A 21634-nucleotide genomic window follows, 5' to 3' on the forward strand; every position below is an offset into this window, starting at 1 on the left:
GCTCAATGACTGAAGGTTCCTTTGATTCCAGATAAAGGAAGAGAGCAAGAGGTGCTCCAGGCATGCAGCAGAAGTTCTCCTGCGGCCTGTGGAGAGGCCCCTGGTGGAGCAGGCTGTCCCCCTGCAGCCCATGGGTCCCACATGGAGCAGATCTCCACGCTGCGGCCCGTGGAGGAGCAGGTAGATGTGGCCTGGAGGAGGCTGCAGCCCACGGAGAGCCCCTGCAGGAGCTGGCCCCGGGCCGGAGCTGCAGCCCATGGAGAGGAGCCCATGCAGGAGCAGGGGTCTGGGGAGAGCTGCTGCCAGTGGGGGACCCGTGCTGGAGCAGTTTGCTCTTGGGGGATGGACCCTGTGGTACGGACCCATGTTGGAGCAGTTCTTGAAGAGCTGCTGCCTGTGGGCAGCCCCCGCAGGATCAGTTTGGGAAGGACGGCATCCTGTGGGAGGGACTCCCTGTTAGAGCAAGGGCAGAGAATAAATTTGAAGGAGCAGTAGAGATGAAGCACTATGGACTGGCTGCAGCCCCCATTCCCCACTTCCCTGCACTATGTGGGGTGAGGAAGTAGAAGAGGGTGGATAAGAAGGTGGTTTTCATTTTCTTTTAGTTCTCATTGATCTACTATGTTATTAGGCAAAAAAATACTATGATCTCTCTATGCTGACTCTGTTTTGCCCATGACAGTTATTGGTGAGTGACCTCCCTGTCCTCATCTCAACTCTTGGGCTTTTTTCCCCTGTACTTTTGAGGAGGGGGAGTGAGAGAGCAGCATGGTGGAGTTTAGCTGCCTACCGGTGTGAAACCATCACACGAGAAAGGCATTAGATAGCTGCCGGTATCAACTCTGAAATGCAGAGCCTTCAACTGATCTGTATCACAACGATATTTAAGTCATGCAATTTCATTTATTTTTAATATGTACCTTTACTGCTGGGCCAGGAGCAACATCATCCATTACATGGGCACAAATATTAATGACCTTCAGCAGATGAGAGAAGAGTTGTTCTACCAAAGTAACAAGAGTTCGATCTGCCAGAGCCGGCCACGGTTCCTCCTGTTTTGCAGCACCTTGGTTTGAATCTTCTTCAGCACTCCAGGGATTCTTTAAGCACTTAGGAGCACTTGCTGCAATAGGAACCACATGAATTAAAGCAAAAGAAAATAAAGCTTGCAATTAAATATGGTTATAATCTCTATGAGAGATTCTTTCAAATAGAAAAAGAAAGCCTAAGTTTTTAAAAATAGCAGTATGAGCATAGTTTTAAATAACTACAAAAATATTAGTTCTTTTCACCCAGCCTGCAATAAGCATACTAGACATTCCCTCTGGCAATTAGTGGAAATTTGCAACTTCAAGGTAGTATCTAAATGGCTTGATTTAGCCAAGAGTGATGAAACCTAAGCAAACAGAATTCCTCTTTATAAAAAATTCTTTCCTCTATCATAGGAGAAGAGTAAGGTCAAGAGCCATGCAAACACTAGAACAACCAAAAAAGAAACCTACAAAAAAAAAAGGTAGAACTACAGCTAGCTCCAAGTAGCTTCCTATCTACTAGGAGTGATATTCTGAAGGAGTGTTTCATGAGAACAACAGAAGCAGCTGCTTCCAGGTGCACTTATATGATTATACACTGATACATTTCCATCCGGTCTCATAATAAATCTACCCAAAAGCAACAGAATTTGGGAACTAAATGTATAGCACATGTAGCAAAGCATGAAACTGAAGTATCAAAACCGCACTGGTTTAGTTTAGTAGCTCAAATCAAAAGAAGCGGACTTATAAACCAATAAATAAGTGGCAAAACACTTGTCAGCTAAGTGACCCCTGAATGAGTCTCTCCACAGAGAGCTTTCTTCTCCTTTCTCCTTGAGAAGGAGCCCAAGAAAAACCCAAGATGCACGTGTCAAATGTTAACTCATCTAACATGTGTAGGCCTTGCTTCCACATAGAACAATAAAAAACAGAAGGAACCATGAGGTCACCTGTTCATTCTGCTCAAAAACATAGTCAACTACATCTGTACAAATCCAACATAGTTTGAAAGACTGCTGAAATACCCTCAGAGACAGTTTCACCTCCACAACCTTCTACAGGGCTTCAATATTCTTACAAATAGAACAGGTTTCTGCAAGAACACTTGAGAATGCTTGGTAAGCAGCTGAAGTTCCATACCCTTAAGTGATTAACGGAGCAAAAATGTTGTCTTTGCTTTTGTTATGTCTCTGCTCTCATACATACATGTGAAGAGATACAAAGCCGTTTATTTTGTGTAACAGTACAATTTGTTATGCAGTACTAGTATTTAGCCAATTATTCCCTATTCTGTAGTAGCTCTAGTTCTGGGGAGTTGTCATTACATTTCTGAGTGCCCTTATTAGGGAACCGCATGTCTGTTTTCAGAAAACATTTCCAATTTGTTAAAATATTCTAAATATCCAAGCCTGTCATTTAAAATGCCAGCAACCACTGCAAACTAGTACAGCCTGCAAATTTTCTAAATACACACTATCCAATCACTATTAATAAAACTATAAGCAATAGCAGTAGAGAACCCTGTGGAATCCTGATGTAACCTTGAAAAGATCATTCTAAACCTGAAAATACGTGAAGTTCTTGCAGTGCAGAAGGTTTTCATTTTTCTTTGCTACACCCTGATCTCCTGCCTTAAAGACCCCCAGAGCTTCTAAAAAACTGAAAAAAAATAAAGCCCTTACAAAACACAGCTAGAACTTTCAACTTATAGAAGAGCGTACAGACAAATGGGAAGAGATAACAACATCCCAGTAGCTGTACTGGTTCTCAGGGAAACAGAAACCAATCTACATTTCTAGCCAGCAGCTGTGAATGAAACTTAGCTGTTCAGCTGAAACAAAGCCTCCTTTCCAAAAAATGTTTCAAACTCCTAGGTACAAGTTCCTGTAAGTTTCTGCTCTGCCTTACCTGCAAGCAAATTTCCAGTCAAAATTAAAGCATCCTGATGGGCAGAAAGGTCCAATGGGAACCATGCTGATGAAAGAAGAGAGAGGACCATGCCGGCCATTCCAATAGCGCAGCCCTTCTGAGCTTCATCTGAAGGATTTGGCTGGGATACGCTAGAAGTATAATTTTGGAATGTTATGACTTCTTTGAGAAGTTTAAAGTCTCAAGAACACTAATAGTTAAACAGACTAGTAATCTAAAAACAATAAATCACTACTACAGAGCTATACATTTAACATATGAGTAGTTTAAAAAAAACACCGCAGCAGCAGAAATCTGACAACACTTTGTATTCTTGAAGAGCTATTGCTTTTTTTTTTTTAATAGCAAGTATCAAAGCTGCTAGTGACATCTACTGAAAAACAGAAGAATTCAATATTTACTTGCAAACTGCTACGGGTCCCGAAACATCACCAGTTAAAGGACTTACTAATATTCATAGTAGGGATGGGAGACAAACTGTAGCATTAAAATAGTATCTTGTTACTTTGCTAAGCGGCAAGAATATAATCAATGTAATCCATCAAATCATCTAGATTTATGGGCGGGCTCTATTAAAGTCTGTAATTTGCTGCTGCCTTCCGTATTTTCCTTTACGATAGTTTTAAAATCAGACTGTCCCACACAAACCAAGTTTCAAAAAGAGCAGGCACAGTTCACCAAAATATGTTTGCCAGAATAGTACGTGAATCATATACATGATTTCAAACATGTAAGACTTGCATAACGCTACTAACTTTCTTTCGGGAAAAGACTTTATGCAACTTCTGAAAAACGGGTTTCTTTTAGATTTATTTTTTTAATTCCGAAGTCTTTGTATTAAACTTGAGCCACTACATTAAATTAGAACAATTTCATAAAATAAGAGGTACACTAAACTTAGCTATTCTTTTGACAAAGCTACCCTATCAATTAAAGTGCACTCCATTAAGAAATGTATTTTAATATGCAAGTGTTGCTTACTTTACATACAGTTAGAAACCCATGAATTAATCCACGCTGAGTTGTACATAGGTGGAACGCAGCAGCTCCAACGGCTGCCTAACCGTTGGAAAACCGATACTTCAAGAGAAAGGAATTTTGGTAGCATTCTTATGTCTCACATAAGATAGCACGTTCAGGCTTCTAGTTATCTGGTACAATGAATGCTCACATCATGCAACAAAAATAAAATTATCATCCAAATTAATACGAATATGGGATCAAATTTTTTAAAGAAGGAATCAGAGGACAGGGCAAAGGCTATGTCTTTGCAACAGCTATGAATGCTAGCTGCATCTGATAGACGGCATTTTTTTTTAAGCTGCGTAGAACAGAAGATATATTGCTGCTAGTCTGCAATAAGAAAGGAATATTCAAAACAAAGCAAACTAGCTTAAAAGTTGAAAGGATAAAGGGCATAGTTCTAAAGTTGGTGGTAAGTGGTTTGGATGAGAAACACTAACAAGACCCAGACAGACACACACTACTAAATAACCAGCACTGCTCCTGGAAGCACTGTGTATTAATTTTATTTTCCAGCTAAGCATTGCTCCCATACAAATTTACTTCACTTATAACTGACCTACAGCCTAGTCATCTGTGACAAGACATCTTTTAGAATACATATACCGAGCATGCCATGCTTATGCCCAGAAAAGGAAGGAAAGACTTGATGACAAGCAAGGGGAGGGTTATTTAAAAAGATAACAGCAAAAGATTAAATTTTGCAATAAAGCTTCAGGACATTAGAAGAGTAAAATAGAAGTAGATAACTCTTGAGACTCAGACAAAGAAATGGCAGAACATCTCTGAAAAGAATGCATATGAACAAATAATTGCATACATATGATGATAGCATAAGTTAATGATGAAATACATAAACTCTAAAAGGGCATGACCTGAACATTCTTGTAAAGGAAGATCACTAAATGGATACCTCTGCAAATCTGGCAAATATAGACACAAGTTTTAAGAATTGCGGAGGCAGCAGGTCTGGTAACGTTTAGTAATAACTCTGCAAAAGGTTAACCAAAACAATGACAGCAATGAAGAAAAAAGAACACAAACGATGTTAAGTCTATTTAAAAAAACAGTCTACATATGTGCCCATCTTCAGCAGCTAGTCTTACAGCTCATGTGGCACAGCACATTGATAGCCAAATGCAACACACTTTGGCATGAAGTTCTTCGATAACTCCTAAGATAAATTTAACATCAAATACCTAAGCCAGGACTTCTGATATCTGAATGAGTGTACTCTGCTTTTGTACGCACAAATTTTAGAAGCTTGAATACTGGATGAAGGAACATACCCACAGTGCCATCCCACAGTCCAGGTACAGACTGGAAACGTTGTGGAGAGAAGACACAGAGCTTCACAGCAGCCAAACTGAAAAGTCAACACCAATTATGAATCAATTTCATCACTGGTAGAGTTAGCAACAACAACGAAATTTCTTAAGAGTGAGACTTAAATGTTACTATTGCCACAGTACCAAAGCTGCAGACGCATATACCCAGGAATTAAAAATAAAGATAGAAAAAAAAAAAAAGGTCAGCCACTATAGCAACTAAGAAAACTCACTGTAAGTGCTCTTGTAGTGGATATTGTCAATGCATGGGAAATTGCTGCAACAACCCTTGAAAGATTGTTTTCCATAGTGACATCTGTTGGACTTTGCAGCATATTGTAGCCTCTATATGTTCTGAAATTAAAATATTTATAGCACTAAAACATGTACTTAAAAAGCTAAAACATACCATAATAAAATGATTATGGCCTAAGTTACTATAGACAGCTTGTTCAAATGCAATGAGAAATAGAAAATACCAGATGATTCTACCATTTAATTATATTTTCATATTTTTGCTTCTGCACTAGCAAAAGCGAAATAGTTCATTAACCAAATTTCTGTGTTAGCAAACAGAAACAGTAGACCAACTCAACTTTTAACTAGGTTCTCCAGAAGCTGCCATCAGTATAGCATTAGTCTTTGCTTTTGATCATACTCATCTAACATTTTTGTATGTTCACAAACTTTAGATTACTGCTGTAGAAAAATAACTATTTTGTATATCTCCACAAAGCTTTGTTTCCAAAATACAGTACATAAACCTTGAGTTAAATCATCAAGTTCATGTATGGAACATGTACATAGTCAAAAACTTGTATCTGATAGATATGGGGGCAAAGAGTCCCCATATATACACACAACTCAGACTGTCTTTAAGATGGAGAATTAAACAGGAAAGTTTAGGAAAGTACAGTTGGCAGCAAAATACAGCAACAAGACCACACTACCAAAACCAGAATTTAATTTTTAATTATATACAGACTTCTGCAACCACAGTCACTAGATAAAACGTGCTATTTAATGGACATACAGGGTGACCTTGGGATGAAGAGAAATTTATCACAGAACAATGACTCCATACAATTAATGAGTGAGCACATAACTTGCACACCAGTTTATCCATTAAATCAGAGTCCATTTCCATGGAGCCTAAAACTACCACATATGCTACTACCACTTGGAAAGAGAATCCATAAGCACATGGATTTGCAGGATTGGAGTACGATTTTAGGCATCATGAACTGAAATGTCTCTACGTTCCTTTCAAGCTAGACGAGTCACATAACGTACCTGGTGATAGTGCTCACTGCAAAGTGAGATGGAGGCTGTGTTTCATGCATTAGTAGCTTCAGGTAGACACCACTTTGGTCTCTTGCTACTGCCACCACTGGATCAGCCTGTCCTTGATCACAGTTATAAAACAGCTTTGGAACAAGCCTTAACAACAATTGTCAAAAGGAAGAAATATTCAGAACTGAAATCACAATTCAGAAAGCTGCACATACCAATTGTAAACATCAAATTGGAAATAAAAATCGTTACTTAAACTCATACTGTGCTAAGCATTACGATTAATTCATCTTTACACAATTGGTCTCTACTGTGATCCAGCAGATAAAAAAACTCCTATGCACACATGGTAGTTCAAAAAAATCTCTTAAATCTCTATATATACACATTACAACAATTACTTCTCTAGGGTATTTCTCTCAGTACTGCCCCCCTTCTCCTCAAATATTTTCTCCACAGTTATCTGTATCAGCTGAAAAACAATTCTACCCCCAAAAAAGGATATTTTTCCATCATTTGATTTTCTATGCTGGAAAATTTAAACATACAATAAAATCAAGTTGTCTTTGTCAACATTTTTGACTTAGACAATACTAAATACTGAAAAAGACAGTACACATTTATTCTTAAATTCATAGACATTGCTTCCAATGAATGCGTATATTGGATGACTCAAGGGGGTTCTAGGAAGCTAGCAGCAGCTTTCTTGGGCAGGTAAGTCTTTTCTGACTTTAACACTGATGCTATCACTGAATCAGCATGAACACATGGAAAACTGAGTGGTAAGAAGTTGGAGTTTAACAAAATAACTCAATTTCAAAATCAAGTCCCTGCATAAAAACAATGACTACTAACTATGATGCAACAGCTAATGATTTCTCCACTGAGATCTTTCTGCAATATGAATGCTCTTCAGTAGCACAATTTTTAAAGTTTCACTGTCATTTATTTGTTATCAGGAATGGACAGCAATTAATAATCTGAAGAACTACGAAAGAGACTCCTCTGACAAAAAAATATTCCAGGAATTCAATATAAGATGCTCCTAACTTCTTTAAACATAAAACTTAAATTCTTGAATACAAATCAACTATCAACTAATTTTTACTGTTTGGTGCCTTTATACGGACAGAAATTTTAACTGTAGTAGGTTACAGCTAACAGCTGCTTTTTTAACAAAATAAACCACCTTACTACAATCAATGAGCATGAAAGTATACACTACTTATAAACACCTAGAAACAACAATGTTTACAAGTTAGGACAACCCAGTAGAACTGCAACATTTTAAGTCCATCAGCTACTGCAAGGATACTGCACAAATCATTCATCATGAAGAAGACTAACTAGAAGTTTAAGCTGAGAGTGACCCTCTGAAAGGAATACTTAAATATAATTGTAATTGTGCAAAGCACAGTTCTCTGTTCATTCAGAACGATGCATGCTCTAGATACCATAAAGCTGCATTAGTCTCCCTTCTTTAAATAAGAATACAAGAACAACACTAAGAGGTTTAGTTATTACATACACAGTAAGCATACAAATAACTTTCTAAACTTTTTTTTTTAAATACATACACACCTCATTAATGAAGATGCAGCCACATGTCGCACTCTTGGATCTTCATCACCAAGCAGAGAGATTACAACGTTATTGAGCACTCTTTCCTGCAGTTTTAGTAGCTAGAAAACAAATTAGTAAAGTTCATTGAACATTTTCATTGTTGGACCAGATTGCTACAAGACTGTTAACAAGTGAGATTTCTTCTGTCATAAAATTCTGTAAGATAATTTTTAACCCAAACTGTTAAAAAATACTATTTAGATACAGAAATGCTAAAAGGTTTTTAAGAACAGAAATTAAAACAAGACAAACACATTAGAGAACACTAAGGTATTTATATCTCAGTAGTAAAGCATCTTTCCAATTGTAACAAGTGTCAGACAATGTACCTAGTTTATACAAAGCATACCTAAATTATCTATCAATGTTTAAATTTAAATTCTGTCAACACTACATGGCAAAACTGCCTTGGTACCTTAATCCAGACACACAATATAATGACTGTTTACTTACACCAGTATAATGATGAACACCTCTGTGCAAGCTGTCAGTTTTTCCTTCCAAGAAGTTGACTAGCCTATGATAAAAAAGAATTTAGGATACATTAGCTAACATTGTAAGTTATTTCTGCCTTCAGTGCTCTGAGTGCTATTTTTGTTTATATTTTAAGAACACCACTGCAGGGAAAATGTGAGAAGTAAACACCTTTGGCTGCCTTTAGGAAAGGCAAGCTTTTTGCTAAACCACTATCTGGCTTGCATAGCAGAAGAATTACTTTAATTTGATAACATTTATATATTGCTTTTTTTTTCATGACAGTTTTGAAAAGACTGTAACACATTCCAAATATCACCATTCAGATATTTTATATGACTAAGAATAATGAGTTTTTGCATAAGCAACTTTTCTTTTTCAGCCCAGAAGAAACCGTAGAGAATGAGGTAATGCAAGTCAAATCTAATTATTTCAGTATAACAAAACATGATAAACTGAAGAGAGCTCACAATACTGGAGAACAAGTCACGGACTTTTTTGTTAAAAAACAAAACAAGACATACACACACAACTGGACATGAAATCCAAATTAACTCCCAGATTATATGTGCTCTCTTCCATCACAGATTTACAGAAGACTTGGTAAACAGACCATCAAACTACAAATTTCTATACAATATTATTAGGCTCTGTAACTTCACAAAGAAATTCACATATTCCTTAAATGAGTGACTCGTTAATTTTTCAGAAGAGAAACCTCTCCCTGTTATGATTCCACCATCCTATACACAACATCTTTGCATCACAGCTACAATGCTCATAGAAAAATATAAACACTTACCGAAAATCTACCTCTGCAAGTGTTTCCAGAAGTTCCGTCCTTACTAGCCAATATGAGCTATTCTTCAGCGTAAGGAGGTCAACTATTAATTGTAAACCTAGTTCACTGTAACTGCTACTACACAAGCTCATGATGCAATGCTAAAAAGAATAAACAACTTTCAGTTATATTACAGAAGAGGTTTTCTAAATCAAAGTATGTTTGACTATAACCATCTGTTTTATTTAAAATACTAATAAATAGTTACTGCTCACAAGAAAGTACTACTTTTCAAGGCCAGGACACCAACCCCATGTAAACTGCTAAAACCTTCTCCTCAATTTAAACTCTGGAGAGGAATCCAAACTTCAGTGATCAGAGGACAACTGTCCAAAAAAAAAAAGTGAGGGGGCATAATGAGCACAAGCACTATATTTTTATCTGTTCAAAAACTGCCTCACATAACTTCCACAGGATATTTTTAAATACCTGGTTCCAATTTCTGGATTTTGAACAAGCCATACCTCCTTATTTCAGTGAATGTTCAAAAATATGCAGAATGTGTGATTTTTAGAAAAAGATGCAGAACCTTAAAACCTTGAAGTCTTATTTTACTACATGAAAACACGCTTTCTTGTTTGCAGATTAGCAACCCAAAATGTTTCTGAATATTTCTGCTGAAGGTATGAAGTCAGGCAACTTTATATATTTAGAGGGGAAAAAAGTCATAATTGACAAGTATATGTTATATGAACAGAGAAATATCTAGTGAAGTCTTCTTGAAAAAAAAAAATCCTAAGTGAAACCATTATACATAGCTAATAAGACCATGGAACAGAAGTTTAAAGAAACAGCATCGTTTCACTAGCTGGATTTCCTTCCCCCAACTGCATCACAGACTCCTCCTGTTGTCACATGAAACCATAATTTAATCCATCAAATATATGCATTTTACACTTTGCCTCACTGACCCATAAACTGTAATACAATCAGCCACACTGTGCCTGTCCCTGATGTATTCATTTCCCTTGGGCTTCATTTTGTCTTCTCTCTTACTTTTATTTTTTTTGGAACGTTTGGAAAATTGCTCAAGGAAAAATCTCTCCTTTTGAAAAGGACAACTTCCACAGATTTTTTTTATTATAGAAATAACATCACGTGCTCTAAGTTCCACTCACAAATTCAGCTAACGTCTTTTATTTTAACAGTTACCCGGTGGATCCTTCACCCAATTTACAACACTAGCTTTTCTGAGATTTGTATATTTATTTAATTATCTCAGAAAACAACCAACATTTCACTTGTCATTTGTCACATTTATTTTCTGATTTCTAAATACAGGCTATATCCAGGTGCTAAACGTTCAAACTTCCCTGTTTAGCTTAGATTTCCTTTCTACTTAGTTCACTCATCCTGTTGTTGGTTAACAGAACATTACAGCTCATACCTGTACATTTATCATGACTGAAAATATCATCTTTATATTATACTGCTACATGATCTAACCAATATAATTATCTTCCATTTGTTTGTTCAACATTTCTGTGCCTGAATCTCTGTACTTCACAATAAACTTTCTCGGGGAAAAAGTCTTTCGTGCTCCATATTTATACGGAGTGGATCCTAGACAATGAATAATGCCGCTGTGATCTCTGGTGGTGCAAGTAAATTATTACTTCTGCTTACCCTCACAGCTGTACAAGCCAGTTTGCATGTTACAGAGGACTCGTCTTTCAGCGTTTTCTGTAACAGAGGTATGCAGTCTACCAAGGAAAAGAGATTTCCTAACAAAAAAGGAATTTAGAACAATGAAACAAAAGAAAATTTTGGACACAGAAAGAAAAAGAGAGACTCTTAAAAAATCTTCATTACCTGTTGAGCTTCTGATGTTTATTAGCCATTTTTCCACATCAAAGCGGGATTTAAGTAAAATAGAGTTGATGATTGTTCCACAGAGAATAGCAGTAGCTCCTCTAATCTGGGGATCTCCATGGTCAATGTAGTTCAGAATATCTGATACATACTGCTCCTCTAAGAAAACAAGTTGCAACTACTTTATTTTAAAGATACTACTCTTCGACTTACCTGATCCCTAAAAATGTTTCAGTGAAGGTACTGGTCATACAAATCAACAGCAGCATATTCACACACAGTTTTTCTTTGTTCTACCTTACAAAGATCTCTTCCATGTAATACACACAATCACACCATTCATACTGAGAATTGCATATAAAACCACTAATGTTTTATTGTGATTGCACACAAAATGCTCTGGTGAATCCAAGAAGAGGTTTTGGTCAACACTCCACCCTTTGCTGCTATCAGCATCAAACCAGTTGAATTCTCCAGGTCCCTGTTGATTATACTGTATCACTCATAAGATTATATTGTATTATTCATACGAATGAACCACATGCCTTCAAAACCAGCTATAAAACGGCCTGAAATAAATTAGAAGAAGCTATAAGGGAAACAATCAACTTCTATATAGCAATTGTGCTAAAACAACTACTTGTCTGAAGACATAAAAGTTCTTCCACTAAAGCTTAACTCTTATTAGCAAAAATAAACAAAATCATCACCATACACAATACATTCAATAACATTATTTCCACTGGCTCTGTAACTGACACCACTAGCACATACAGTGTATTAACGTAAATTGGTGCAATATTTGTTTGCAAATACTAAACTGGATTTAAAGAGTTTTCACTGTAAATGCTGCTTAACTTATTTGGAAGCCCAAAGACATTATTAAAAAGGAAGATTTGAACTACAACATACCATACTCTTCTCCCATTGCTTCAAGAGGTGTTTTATACAGTTTGCTGAAGAAAGACTCAGGGTGAAGGGCAATGGCTGCTCCAACACAACTGACTGCCAGGGCTTTTACACTGACTCTCACATCTCTATCTGGAACTAAAGCTGGGAAAAGGAAAATAAAATATTAAAAAGCTCCCTAAAGTATTAAAAGCTCTCTGAAAAAATATGGCCCAACAAAAGGGTTCAAATGTGCAATAGCCCTAGAGGTTTATCTCACAAGAGTTTACAAATGGTAAGTGCAATTGAGCATCTGACAAGATGACAGTAACATGTCAAATGGTTCAAAACTGGATTCATCACAAAAATTGCATAAATTTAACTAAGTTTCTCTGTACTCTGGTGTGATCATTTAAAACAGAACTGTCAAAAAAAAGCAACCAGAATTCTTTAATAAAATGATCTTAGAAAATCAGAGTAAATTGATCACATTTACAACTTTGTAGCTTTGAACCAATGAGTGTTAAAGAGAAGCTTACCTCCTTTCTCCCCAGTAAGTAGAAAAGAGGCTGACAGAAGTCTAACGCAGTGCACTAGAGGAGCAGAATTTCCATCGGTATAGTGACCTATGTCTCCTTTTATCCTGGAGGGCTATTGAAGGCAAATCACAAGCCTTATATAAATAAAAATTAATCTTCAATTTAAACAAAATATTAAGCATAACAAATTTGAGAAATCCTGCACATTCCCAAAACTTCAGAGGTTCAATATGAAGTGTGCTTAATACATACTCCAAACGAAGGTCTTAAAATGTTTTTGGAAAGTTTTGTAAAGTCTCCAGCATCAAGTTTCAATCTGGTTTAATTTTAATCAGAGAAGCAACAATCATTCTGTATACTTTCTGAACTACCCAGACTTGCTGTTTACATCAGGAGGAGTCTGATAAACTACTTTTTGTTACCAACCAGTGATCTTTGGAAACTTTCTATGAGAAGCAATTAATTCTTGTTTTCAAAGAAGGCTGACAACGTTCTGCACTTTTAGCCCAAATTAATCTAACTTCCGTCTCCCACAAACCCAACATCTCTTGCCCCAGCTCAGAATAAGGTCCAGTACTAAAGTCAAACACAAGAGGAAATGATTAGCCAGTGATTTGAACTGCATAAGCCCCTCTGCAGAAAGAGAGGCTCAAAGAGTAAGAAAGGAATAAGTAACTCCTGAGGAGATGAAAGTTACCTACACAGCTAGCAACCAGCGCAAAGATATTTCAGGTAATAGTGTACACTGTTAACGCACAGACAAAAGGGCTTTGTGTTCTCAGCAGCTTAAAAATTTGATCTGTTTTCGTTTTGCTGGTGATTGCATTCAGTACAAAAGTTCGTGTATTCACCTTATGTTAAATGAGATTCAGGTTACAGCTCAGATTTACTAGTCAACATTAGTTATTTTGACCTACAACCATGTACACTATGTATATATGCTACCCATGCTTATCACCAATTTACACGTCCACAAATGATTTTTAAAAAAACAAAACTTAATTGTTTCAAACTTTGAACCAGACCACCGTGACCACTTCTCACCTTATTTTCATGATCACCAGGATCTGCTGCATCTTCTTTTGATGTAAATCTATCAACACTGCTATCAGAAGGCTGCCTACTATGGCTCGTGGTTTTCAACATGTGAGGCTGCTGAAGAGCTTTAAAAGAAGGCAATTCATTACACACCATTTTAGATGCAAATTAAAAGCACTTAGATTGAACTTAATTTATTTTTCATGTTTATAATTAGCAGTGATCAAAACAAGTTATTCATTAGAAGTGTTAAAATATATTATTTATTTTACATTTCGATCTAGTTATTTATTTTTCACACCCATTTAAGTCTTCAGTCTCTTAGATTATAGCAGATTCACCTGTAACATCTGCCCTAAAGGTGTCACCAGTTCTGTATTTTTTTCCTCCTTTATTTATCAACATACCCATAGAAGAATTTCTGAAAGACTCTGATGAATCATCCTGGAGAATATTTGCAGCTTCATCTTCCTCATCTTGCAGCTGCCCAATTTGCATTCCAGAATATTGTCCTTCAGCACCCTCCAAAACCTACAGAGTACAAAGACACTACTTAAAATAACTTAGCTTAACACACAGTAATAACGCTCAAACATGCAGTGTTAGTAATCTAGAAATACTTTGAAAGCAAATGTGAGCCTGACAGATTAGTGTACAGCTGCGTGCAGGCCCCAAAGCAGCTTCCCTCCCTCCTCCAGCATTTGAGCCGCAACAGGACATAGTCAGGATGTGACAGTCTCCCAGTTAAGCCATGAACTTGGATGTGAGCACTGAGAAAGCTGAGCATGTAGTGCAATACCTCCTCTACAACTCCCCATGCTTCCTTATTCCAAAGGAGATTATCTCGCTAGTTACAAATCAAAACCAACAGCTTTATTGTCACAAATCGAACCTGTCCCTTGCTGTCAACCTCTCCCATAACCTCATTTGTCTTGAATATACAAAAATCAAACAGAACATAACACGTAGTATTTTTAAAAATGACAAGTGAGGTTGAACTCATTTTAATCCCTTCATTCTAAATCAGTGCTGAAATGGACACACATGGAACGGATTTTGACCTGATTTTGACCAATACAGCGTACAGACAGTAGATATTTGAGGAAAATAACCATAAAAGACTAAAAATTGGTAACCATAAAAAAGACAGTAAAAAAAACCTTAAGTTTATCAGGAAATACATGATACAAGTCAGGGAATAACTGAAGCAAGTGCCTTGAAATCTTTCATTAAAAAGCCTGCATGTGGATAAAGGGGATGCCACTTAGCCTGTCAGTTAGGGGAAAAAAATAATTTTATTTGTAATTACAGTTAATAAATATTATGAAACTTGACACATGCAACAGCGTGACAAGAATTTGCAATATGCACCACTTGTTAATCTCTGTAACTTGCCTTTAAATGTCTGCTCACTTTGACCTCTGCACTGTCTACATTTTGTTCAGAGACAATGCAATTACCATCACTCCTTTAGTTCCTCTATCTTCATATTTGTAGGTGTATTTGCTTGTCATAACTGTACATTTACTATTTTCTGTAAAAGACTATTACTCTTTAAAACTATCAACTTCAGCCAAAAGTTCAACAATATTTGGAAAAAAATGAAATATTAAGTTTTTCCCCTTATGTATTTTCTCTGGCTTCCAGAATTAATTTTTTCCCTTTATTATTTTTTTTTAAATTACTGCCTCAAGATATACTTGCCTAAAAGAAATCTCATAGCTGTACTGTATACGCATACTTCATATGTTTATTAGGTATCTGTTACATTAGTAAATCATGCAATGTTTGCTGAGTATAGGAGCAATTTGTAAGATGGAATAAAAAGAACAAAAATGAGTTGTGCTGCCAAGTGAAAAAGCACGGGCAGAAGACAATGTGAAGTGTTAGGTTTCAGAAGTATTCCTCTAGCATTCCAAATAAGACTGTTCACCCTTTAACACTTCCATTAGTTCTTCTGCACCCAAAGAATTATTAATGGATCTATACAAACTGAAGGATACGTTATTCAGAGGATGTATTTATATCAAGCCTCTGATATTGGCATTCTTCCAATGAGTGACAAACTGTTGATGCTTGCCTTCACATGACCTACCCACTTGAATAGACTGATTAGAGCCTTGTAGTTTTTAATTATTGCTCAAGTGAAAGTGTTAAAAGGGGTCAAGCTCTCCAATGGGGGTGTGAGCCGCTGACCTTTCCATTGTTACTAGCTGAGGATGGAAAAGTAGAAGACGAATAAGGAGAGGAATCCAAGTCTGGGCCCTCCATGGAAGAACTCTGAGATATGTCGGGCCCCTCAGTTGAAGGGGATCCCCCCTCTGCCCGTTGCACACTTACAATTTCAGAACTGTCCGAAGGGGTTACAGCTGAGTCTGGACCTTCTGTAGTAGTCTGAGAGCTATCACTAATTGGTGAGGAAGCCTGTGTACCGTCATTCAAGTCCATAGTGGGATCTGACTGGACAGCACTGATCTGACTGGAGCTTCGACTAAGCACATCATCATCTTCCCCTTCTGTAGCTGTACTTGTCAAATCACAGCTCGTCAGGTCTACAGAGTCTGACTGCAACGTATGTTGAGAGCGTGGCTGCTCAGTAATGATATCGTGTCCAGTAGTATCAGCAGCTGAACTCCCTGCTGACCCAGCTGTTGATACACCCGATGAAGAAGCTAGTTCACTGGTAATCTCGCCCTTCACAGAAGCTGCAAAAGACATTTATAGGTCAACCAAATGCTTAAATTTGTGTTTCGCTCTTTACATGCACATCTTTAAATACTACATTAAACCAGGCTAAGGAAAATTCATGACTAAACAGTTAAACTACTGTAAAGAAACAATCACCTGTCAGATCTCTTAGAATACTTCCTCACCTTTATGCCATCCATCTATGCCAGTGACAGCCTGATCCTTTTAAAAAAATAGGCAACTTCATTACTTAAGTTTTATACCCAAGAGCATTTAAGGTTTCACTTTTTCCTATCACATCCTTTGAGTGCCCATCTACTTTGTTGTCACCATAACACACACTTCTGTATCTTATGTACTGTCAGAAAAATAAAGGTTTTGTAATGTAAAGTAACATAGGTTGATTGCACTGCTAAAAGGAAAGCCAAGTACCTGCAAATGATGCAGCACTGACATCTGATCGGGTTTCAGAATCATCTTCCAAACCTTCTTCTTCACCGAGAAGTATTTTACCTGGTAAGTGTGATGTAAGAAAAAGCCTTACAGTTTACCAAAGTTAAAGCTGACTTGAAATGCTGAACAGTTGAAGTTATTAAAAATAAATAAATTTTGCATTTAAAAGTTTATCCAAACAACTTTTCAAAGCTATGGCAGGCAACAGATGGAAGAAAAGAAAGAAACGAAGAAACATCCAGACCCTCACTATCTGGTCAGGAAAGAAACAGCAACGAAGACACACAGTTAAGCAATTTTATTGAGTGGTATAACCATTCAATAAACAACTTACGTCCTCATTCATTCCAGTTTATTTTTGTGTACTGTGACCAAAATCCCACTAATTTCTTCAAGTATGTCCCATTACTAAGGCATCCACATGTCTGCCCCCAACTTGGAGGGACATTAAGCACCACAAATAATAAAATAACCTCTCTCTCCTTAAGGCTGTGAAAGTCATCAAGTAAAGGCTACTCTTAGTTTGGGGCTTGGAACTCCAATGGTACAAGAAAGGAAAATGCTTAGGGGGGAAGAGCAGCACAGACTAGAAGCACAAGACAACGTAAGTGGAAAAGAGTGATGAACCATGGACAAGAGACATGAAGATCCAGGTGCCACTAAGGCAAAACTTTTTAGGGAGGCTTTTGCCACAGGAAGAAAGAGAATCACTTATAACTTAACACAGTCATCTTAAAAGAGTTCACTTACTCACAGTTTAATGCCTATTTAAAATAGAGGCAGTGGAGAAAGAAAGACACCTGCAGATACCCACTGCCTGGGAGCAAAACAAGGATACAACTATACTGAAAAGAAGAGGAAATAATTAAGGCCATCCTTCTGGATCTCGTAAGCCATTTGCTCAGACAGAGGGATTCATGACAGCAAGCCTGTTTTGCACTTTAGATTAAACATCACTGGTAGTCCAAGATTTACCACGTAAGATACCAGTGTTCTAACAACTCCAGGTGAATTCTTTTATGCGTCATTTAAGTTACCATTGGAAGAAAAGCATTAACAGACTTTTGTATTCATTTCCCTATCATAACTGCTTCATATATATGCAGAAAAAACACCGTAAAACTGTCTCCTTCATAAAAGTATGTTTTATGCTATTCAAGCCTGTAAGTAAGGCAGAAAGGTAACCACATTTCCGTGTATATGCTATATAAAATAACAGCAGCTCATTGAGAAATACACTTTCCCACAAGAGTGAGTAAACTGGGATAAGAATTCCCAACCAAATGCATGAAAAGATTGCTTATTTTTCTCTATTCTTTCCCCTATTTATGTCTATTTCACTGAAACAAACTGGGGTATTCTACTTTCCACAGCTGATCAACTTTAAGTAAGTGAAAGAAGAGGAAGGACACTGAAAAACACTTAGTAGGCATATTAGGCTTTGAATATTTACATAAGTTTATAAAACAAGCCACAGAATACTGTTCCTCTGTTTTGAGGAACAAAAGTCAATTAAGATGCAGAACATATTCCTTTATTTAGGAATGAGCTTTCAGCCTTGTTCGCAAATAATTTTCTGAAGCTGAAATAAACAAACTAGCACAGGCCAGCTGCTCCAAACTAAAGTTGGTCTGAAGCAAAATGATTGAAGAGACATAGAAAATCCAAGTTCTAACATAAGGGTCATAGAAAAAGAATGTTATAGCTAGAGAAGTTTCACCCATGGCTAACCACTGAAGCATACTGCTCTATATGCCAAGAGACTGCAATACTACTTCGAGTAGGAATTGGGAATAAGCTTAATTTTCCCTCCTTTCTTCAATGGTGAGCAGTAGGAAATGAACAATTCAGAATTTGAGATTAAACCTGCATAAAATTCAAAATCATGAACAAATTTCCACAAATTTAGTTATACCATTTTTAGGCCACAAAATAGTCTTTGTATCATGATCTTGAAAGAAGATATAAACTGACGGCTCCATACATGTTTTCCCATAAAGTGAAGGGAAGGTTAGTGTTTAACAAGTACTTTAATTGAATTTATACTATTATTAAATCTCCACTAAAGACCACTAACAATTTTAAGCATCAAAGTGATAATTTTACCATTCTTCATTTAGAAGTGATATGCATTGTTATTCTGATTTGTTGCATTCTCTCACATTTGGATGCTGCAGCAGTACCTACTTCCAGAGCACCTTTTCATTCACTCTTTTGTTTTTAAACTAGTGCTTATTGATGCAGTGATAATTTCTTATTTTATTCAGCTCTACCCACTATTTCATGTTTAGGCATATTGCTACAGCAATAAAGCATAATGAGATTCTTTGCACACAAAGATGGAAGGACATAGTTGGGAAAAAAGAGTAAGCTAGGAGCTACAGCAGTCCTTTGAGTCTGAATAATCCTATTGAGTCTTAAGCTATCTTTCCTTGAGGTTTTCCTTTTCACAGTATTGCACATCTCTCTGCCTAGTATGCTTGCACTGACTGCACTACTCTCACACATTGTTCCACTGCAGTAGTAACATCTTCCTCAGCTAAAACAGATTTGTCATCTGTTGCCAGCTGTATCTAGAATGATTCTTTTGTGAAATAACTTAAGCAAAGTATATAACTAGATACAAAGTACTTTCATGCACAAACTGGGAAAGAATACTTCAGAGTAAATTTTATTATTTTTTTAAATCCTGCCAAATGAGGTACTTACTGAAGAAATTAAATATACACAGTAAGACACAGAATTAATAATGCTGATCATCAAGGACAGGGCATAAAAAATAAGCAAAAAGCATCACATCAAAGCATGCAAACATACACATGCATTTGTGAAAGAGGAAGAAAACAGGACTCACAAAAACAGGAAGGTTAACTATTTAGTGAGTTATGTTAAAAGTTAAGTATTACTGTTAAAAGGAGGAATGCCCTGTTCAGACAGTATTTTGAAATATGCTCTTTAAAACTGAAAATTGCCTCAATACTCATCAGCATAATTTTGCCAGTGCATTACAGCAAAAATAAGAACAATACTGCTTCGAATAATTTTAGAACATCCTGGTTGCAATATCAGAAGTCACGTCAGAATTCTTTTAAGATTTACAGTGATGAAGCTCAGCTGGTAACAGGAAGGTATTTATGAATGAAGACCAGAGTTCAGCAAGACAATGAAGGGAGGGAGGGAGGCAATCCGAGGAGAACACAATTAAAAGGTTGATTTTGGAAATAATCACCTTTATGCTTTCTTGCAAGAACAGGGCTGCATGAAGACCCCCCTCCAGCTGCAAATCACAGAAAGTAACATATCAGGGCAAAGACAGAGCTGCTGAAATCACGAAGGAATTCTAAAAGCCTCAAATGGGAAGGGAAAAAAAATGCCAGGAAGAAATAGCAAACTTGATGCTTTTGAAGTTCAAGGGGGTTTTTTTGGGTCATTCGCCACCAAATGACTTTTTAATTTTCTGTGCAAGTTGTGTGAAGTTTGCTTTTAAAAAAATCGGTATTCTAAATTTCACTGGTATGATTGCTCCTGGCTAATGAATTATGTCTAAGAGCAGCAATACTATAATGATCCATTAGTTCAATGCAGAAGTCCTTACAGAAAATCCAATCACAGACTGATTCTTTTGAAACAGGTAAGTAGCAGTTAAGAGACAATTTTAAGAACATGCACTTCACAAACAGGAACATTAATAGCTGATTTTAAGTTATAGATAAAGTTAAGTCATGCTTTAATTTCATGCTGGTTTTGGTATTTAGCACGGAGCTCTTCGTTAATATAAATTCTGATTAGATCAGCTTTCTATGAATCACAATGGTCAGATGCTTGGTGAGAACATTCATTTTGTGAACAGTATCAGTCACCATGGTTAACTTGCTCTGTGTAAACAAAAAGTCATCAACACAAAACAAAATACTCTGGGGTTCCACAATACTGAATGAATGTACACCCACTTAAAGGAAAATGAAGTGGGAGAGGATCTTTTCCTGTACCTGGAAAAATACCATGTATACCTTTACACTTTTTATTTTATCCTTCATACTTAATGCTACCCAAAAGGAATTAGAGCCTGCAATCATTTCCTTTTACACAAATTAACAAAAATATAGCTCACCTATGAGCTCCACTATGCTCCCACTCCGGTTCCTGCTGGTGGATTCATCTTTGGATACACTGACCTGTGCAATGCCACCTGTAGTGGTCAGGGCATGGAGAAGTTCAGGTGGTGGTGTTCTAAAGAGCTGCTGTAATAATTCTAAAGCTCCGGTCACAACGTTGTGGTCCTGATGCTGAGTGTAATGCAGAGTCAGTTCATAAACCTAAAAAACAAAGTACTAGAGTAAGCTTGTGAAGACGCAACATACTACCTTTGTTCTCATATACCACATTAAACTTCAGTGGTGCATTCAAAATGACTGAGATATGCTGTATCTAATCATCATCATCCTTTACCAAGAGGAAAAGCTCATCTCAATGTAGCCATTTAACTGCCTTCTTGGTAGAAGTCTCTTATGTTTGCTTATTGTTACAGGAGGAGGAATCACATCAAAGAACGCAGTAATTTTTATGAATTCCTTTAGGAACACCTAGCAAGCATTTTTCTGGGATTTCGTGTTATTAAAGTTATTTATCAGGAATTCCAACCACTGGACCAACTATCAGTTACCAAGTTGA

At 36.8% G+C, this 21634-nt stretch overlaps 1 protein-coding gene across 2 annotated transcripts in view; it reads right to left on the reverse strand.

Annotated features, from left to right (window-relative positions):
• The window catches only part of HTT (huntingtin), an 85625-nt gene that overhangs the window by 50195 nt on the left and 13796 nt on the right, over positions 1-21634 (reverse strand). Inside the window, exons 9-26 of one of the 2 annotated variants that reach the window (XM_035547341.2) lie at positions 21075-21279; positions 20193-20240; positions 16943-17023; positions 16163-16527; positions 14230-14353; positions 13829-13947; positions 12785-12896; positions 12270-12410; positions 11358-11516; positions 11172-11269; positions 9507-9646; positions 8684-8747; positions 8189-8289; positions 6608-6754; positions 5548-5668; positions 5276-5352; positions 2943-3094; positions 921-1123 (exon numbers count right to left, since the gene is read on the reverse strand). In XM_035547341.2, coding sequence (XP_035403234.1) covers positions 921-1123; positions 2943-3094; positions 5276-5352; positions 5548-5668; positions 6608-6754; positions 8189-8289; positions 8684-8747; positions 9507-9646; positions 11172-11269; positions 11358-11516; positions 12270-12410; positions 12785-12896; positions 13829-13947; positions 14230-14353; positions 16163-16527; positions 16943-17023; positions 20193-20240; positions 21075-21279 — 2457 coding nt within the window. Of the gene's footprint in view, positions 1-920; positions 1124-2942; positions 3095-5275; positions 5353-5547; positions 5669-6607; positions 6755-8188; positions 8290-8683; positions 8748-9506; positions 9647-11171; positions 11270-11357; positions 11517-12269; positions 12411-12784; positions 12897-13828; positions 13948-14229; positions 14354-16018; positions 16528-16942; positions 17024-20192; positions 20241-21074; positions 21280-21634 lie in introns of both variants that reach the window. The other variant, XM_035547340.2, reaches the window with a different exon arrangement.

This window comes from Cygnus atratus, chromosome 4 (genome assembly GCF_013377495.2).
Source record: "Cygnus atratus isolate AKBS03 ecotype Queensland, Australia chromosome 4, CAtr_DNAZoo_HiC_assembly, whole genome shotgun sequence".
In the NCBI taxonomy this organism is placed as follows: Eukaryota; Metazoa; Chordata; class Aves; order Anseriformes; family Anatidae; genus Cygnus; species Cygnus atratus.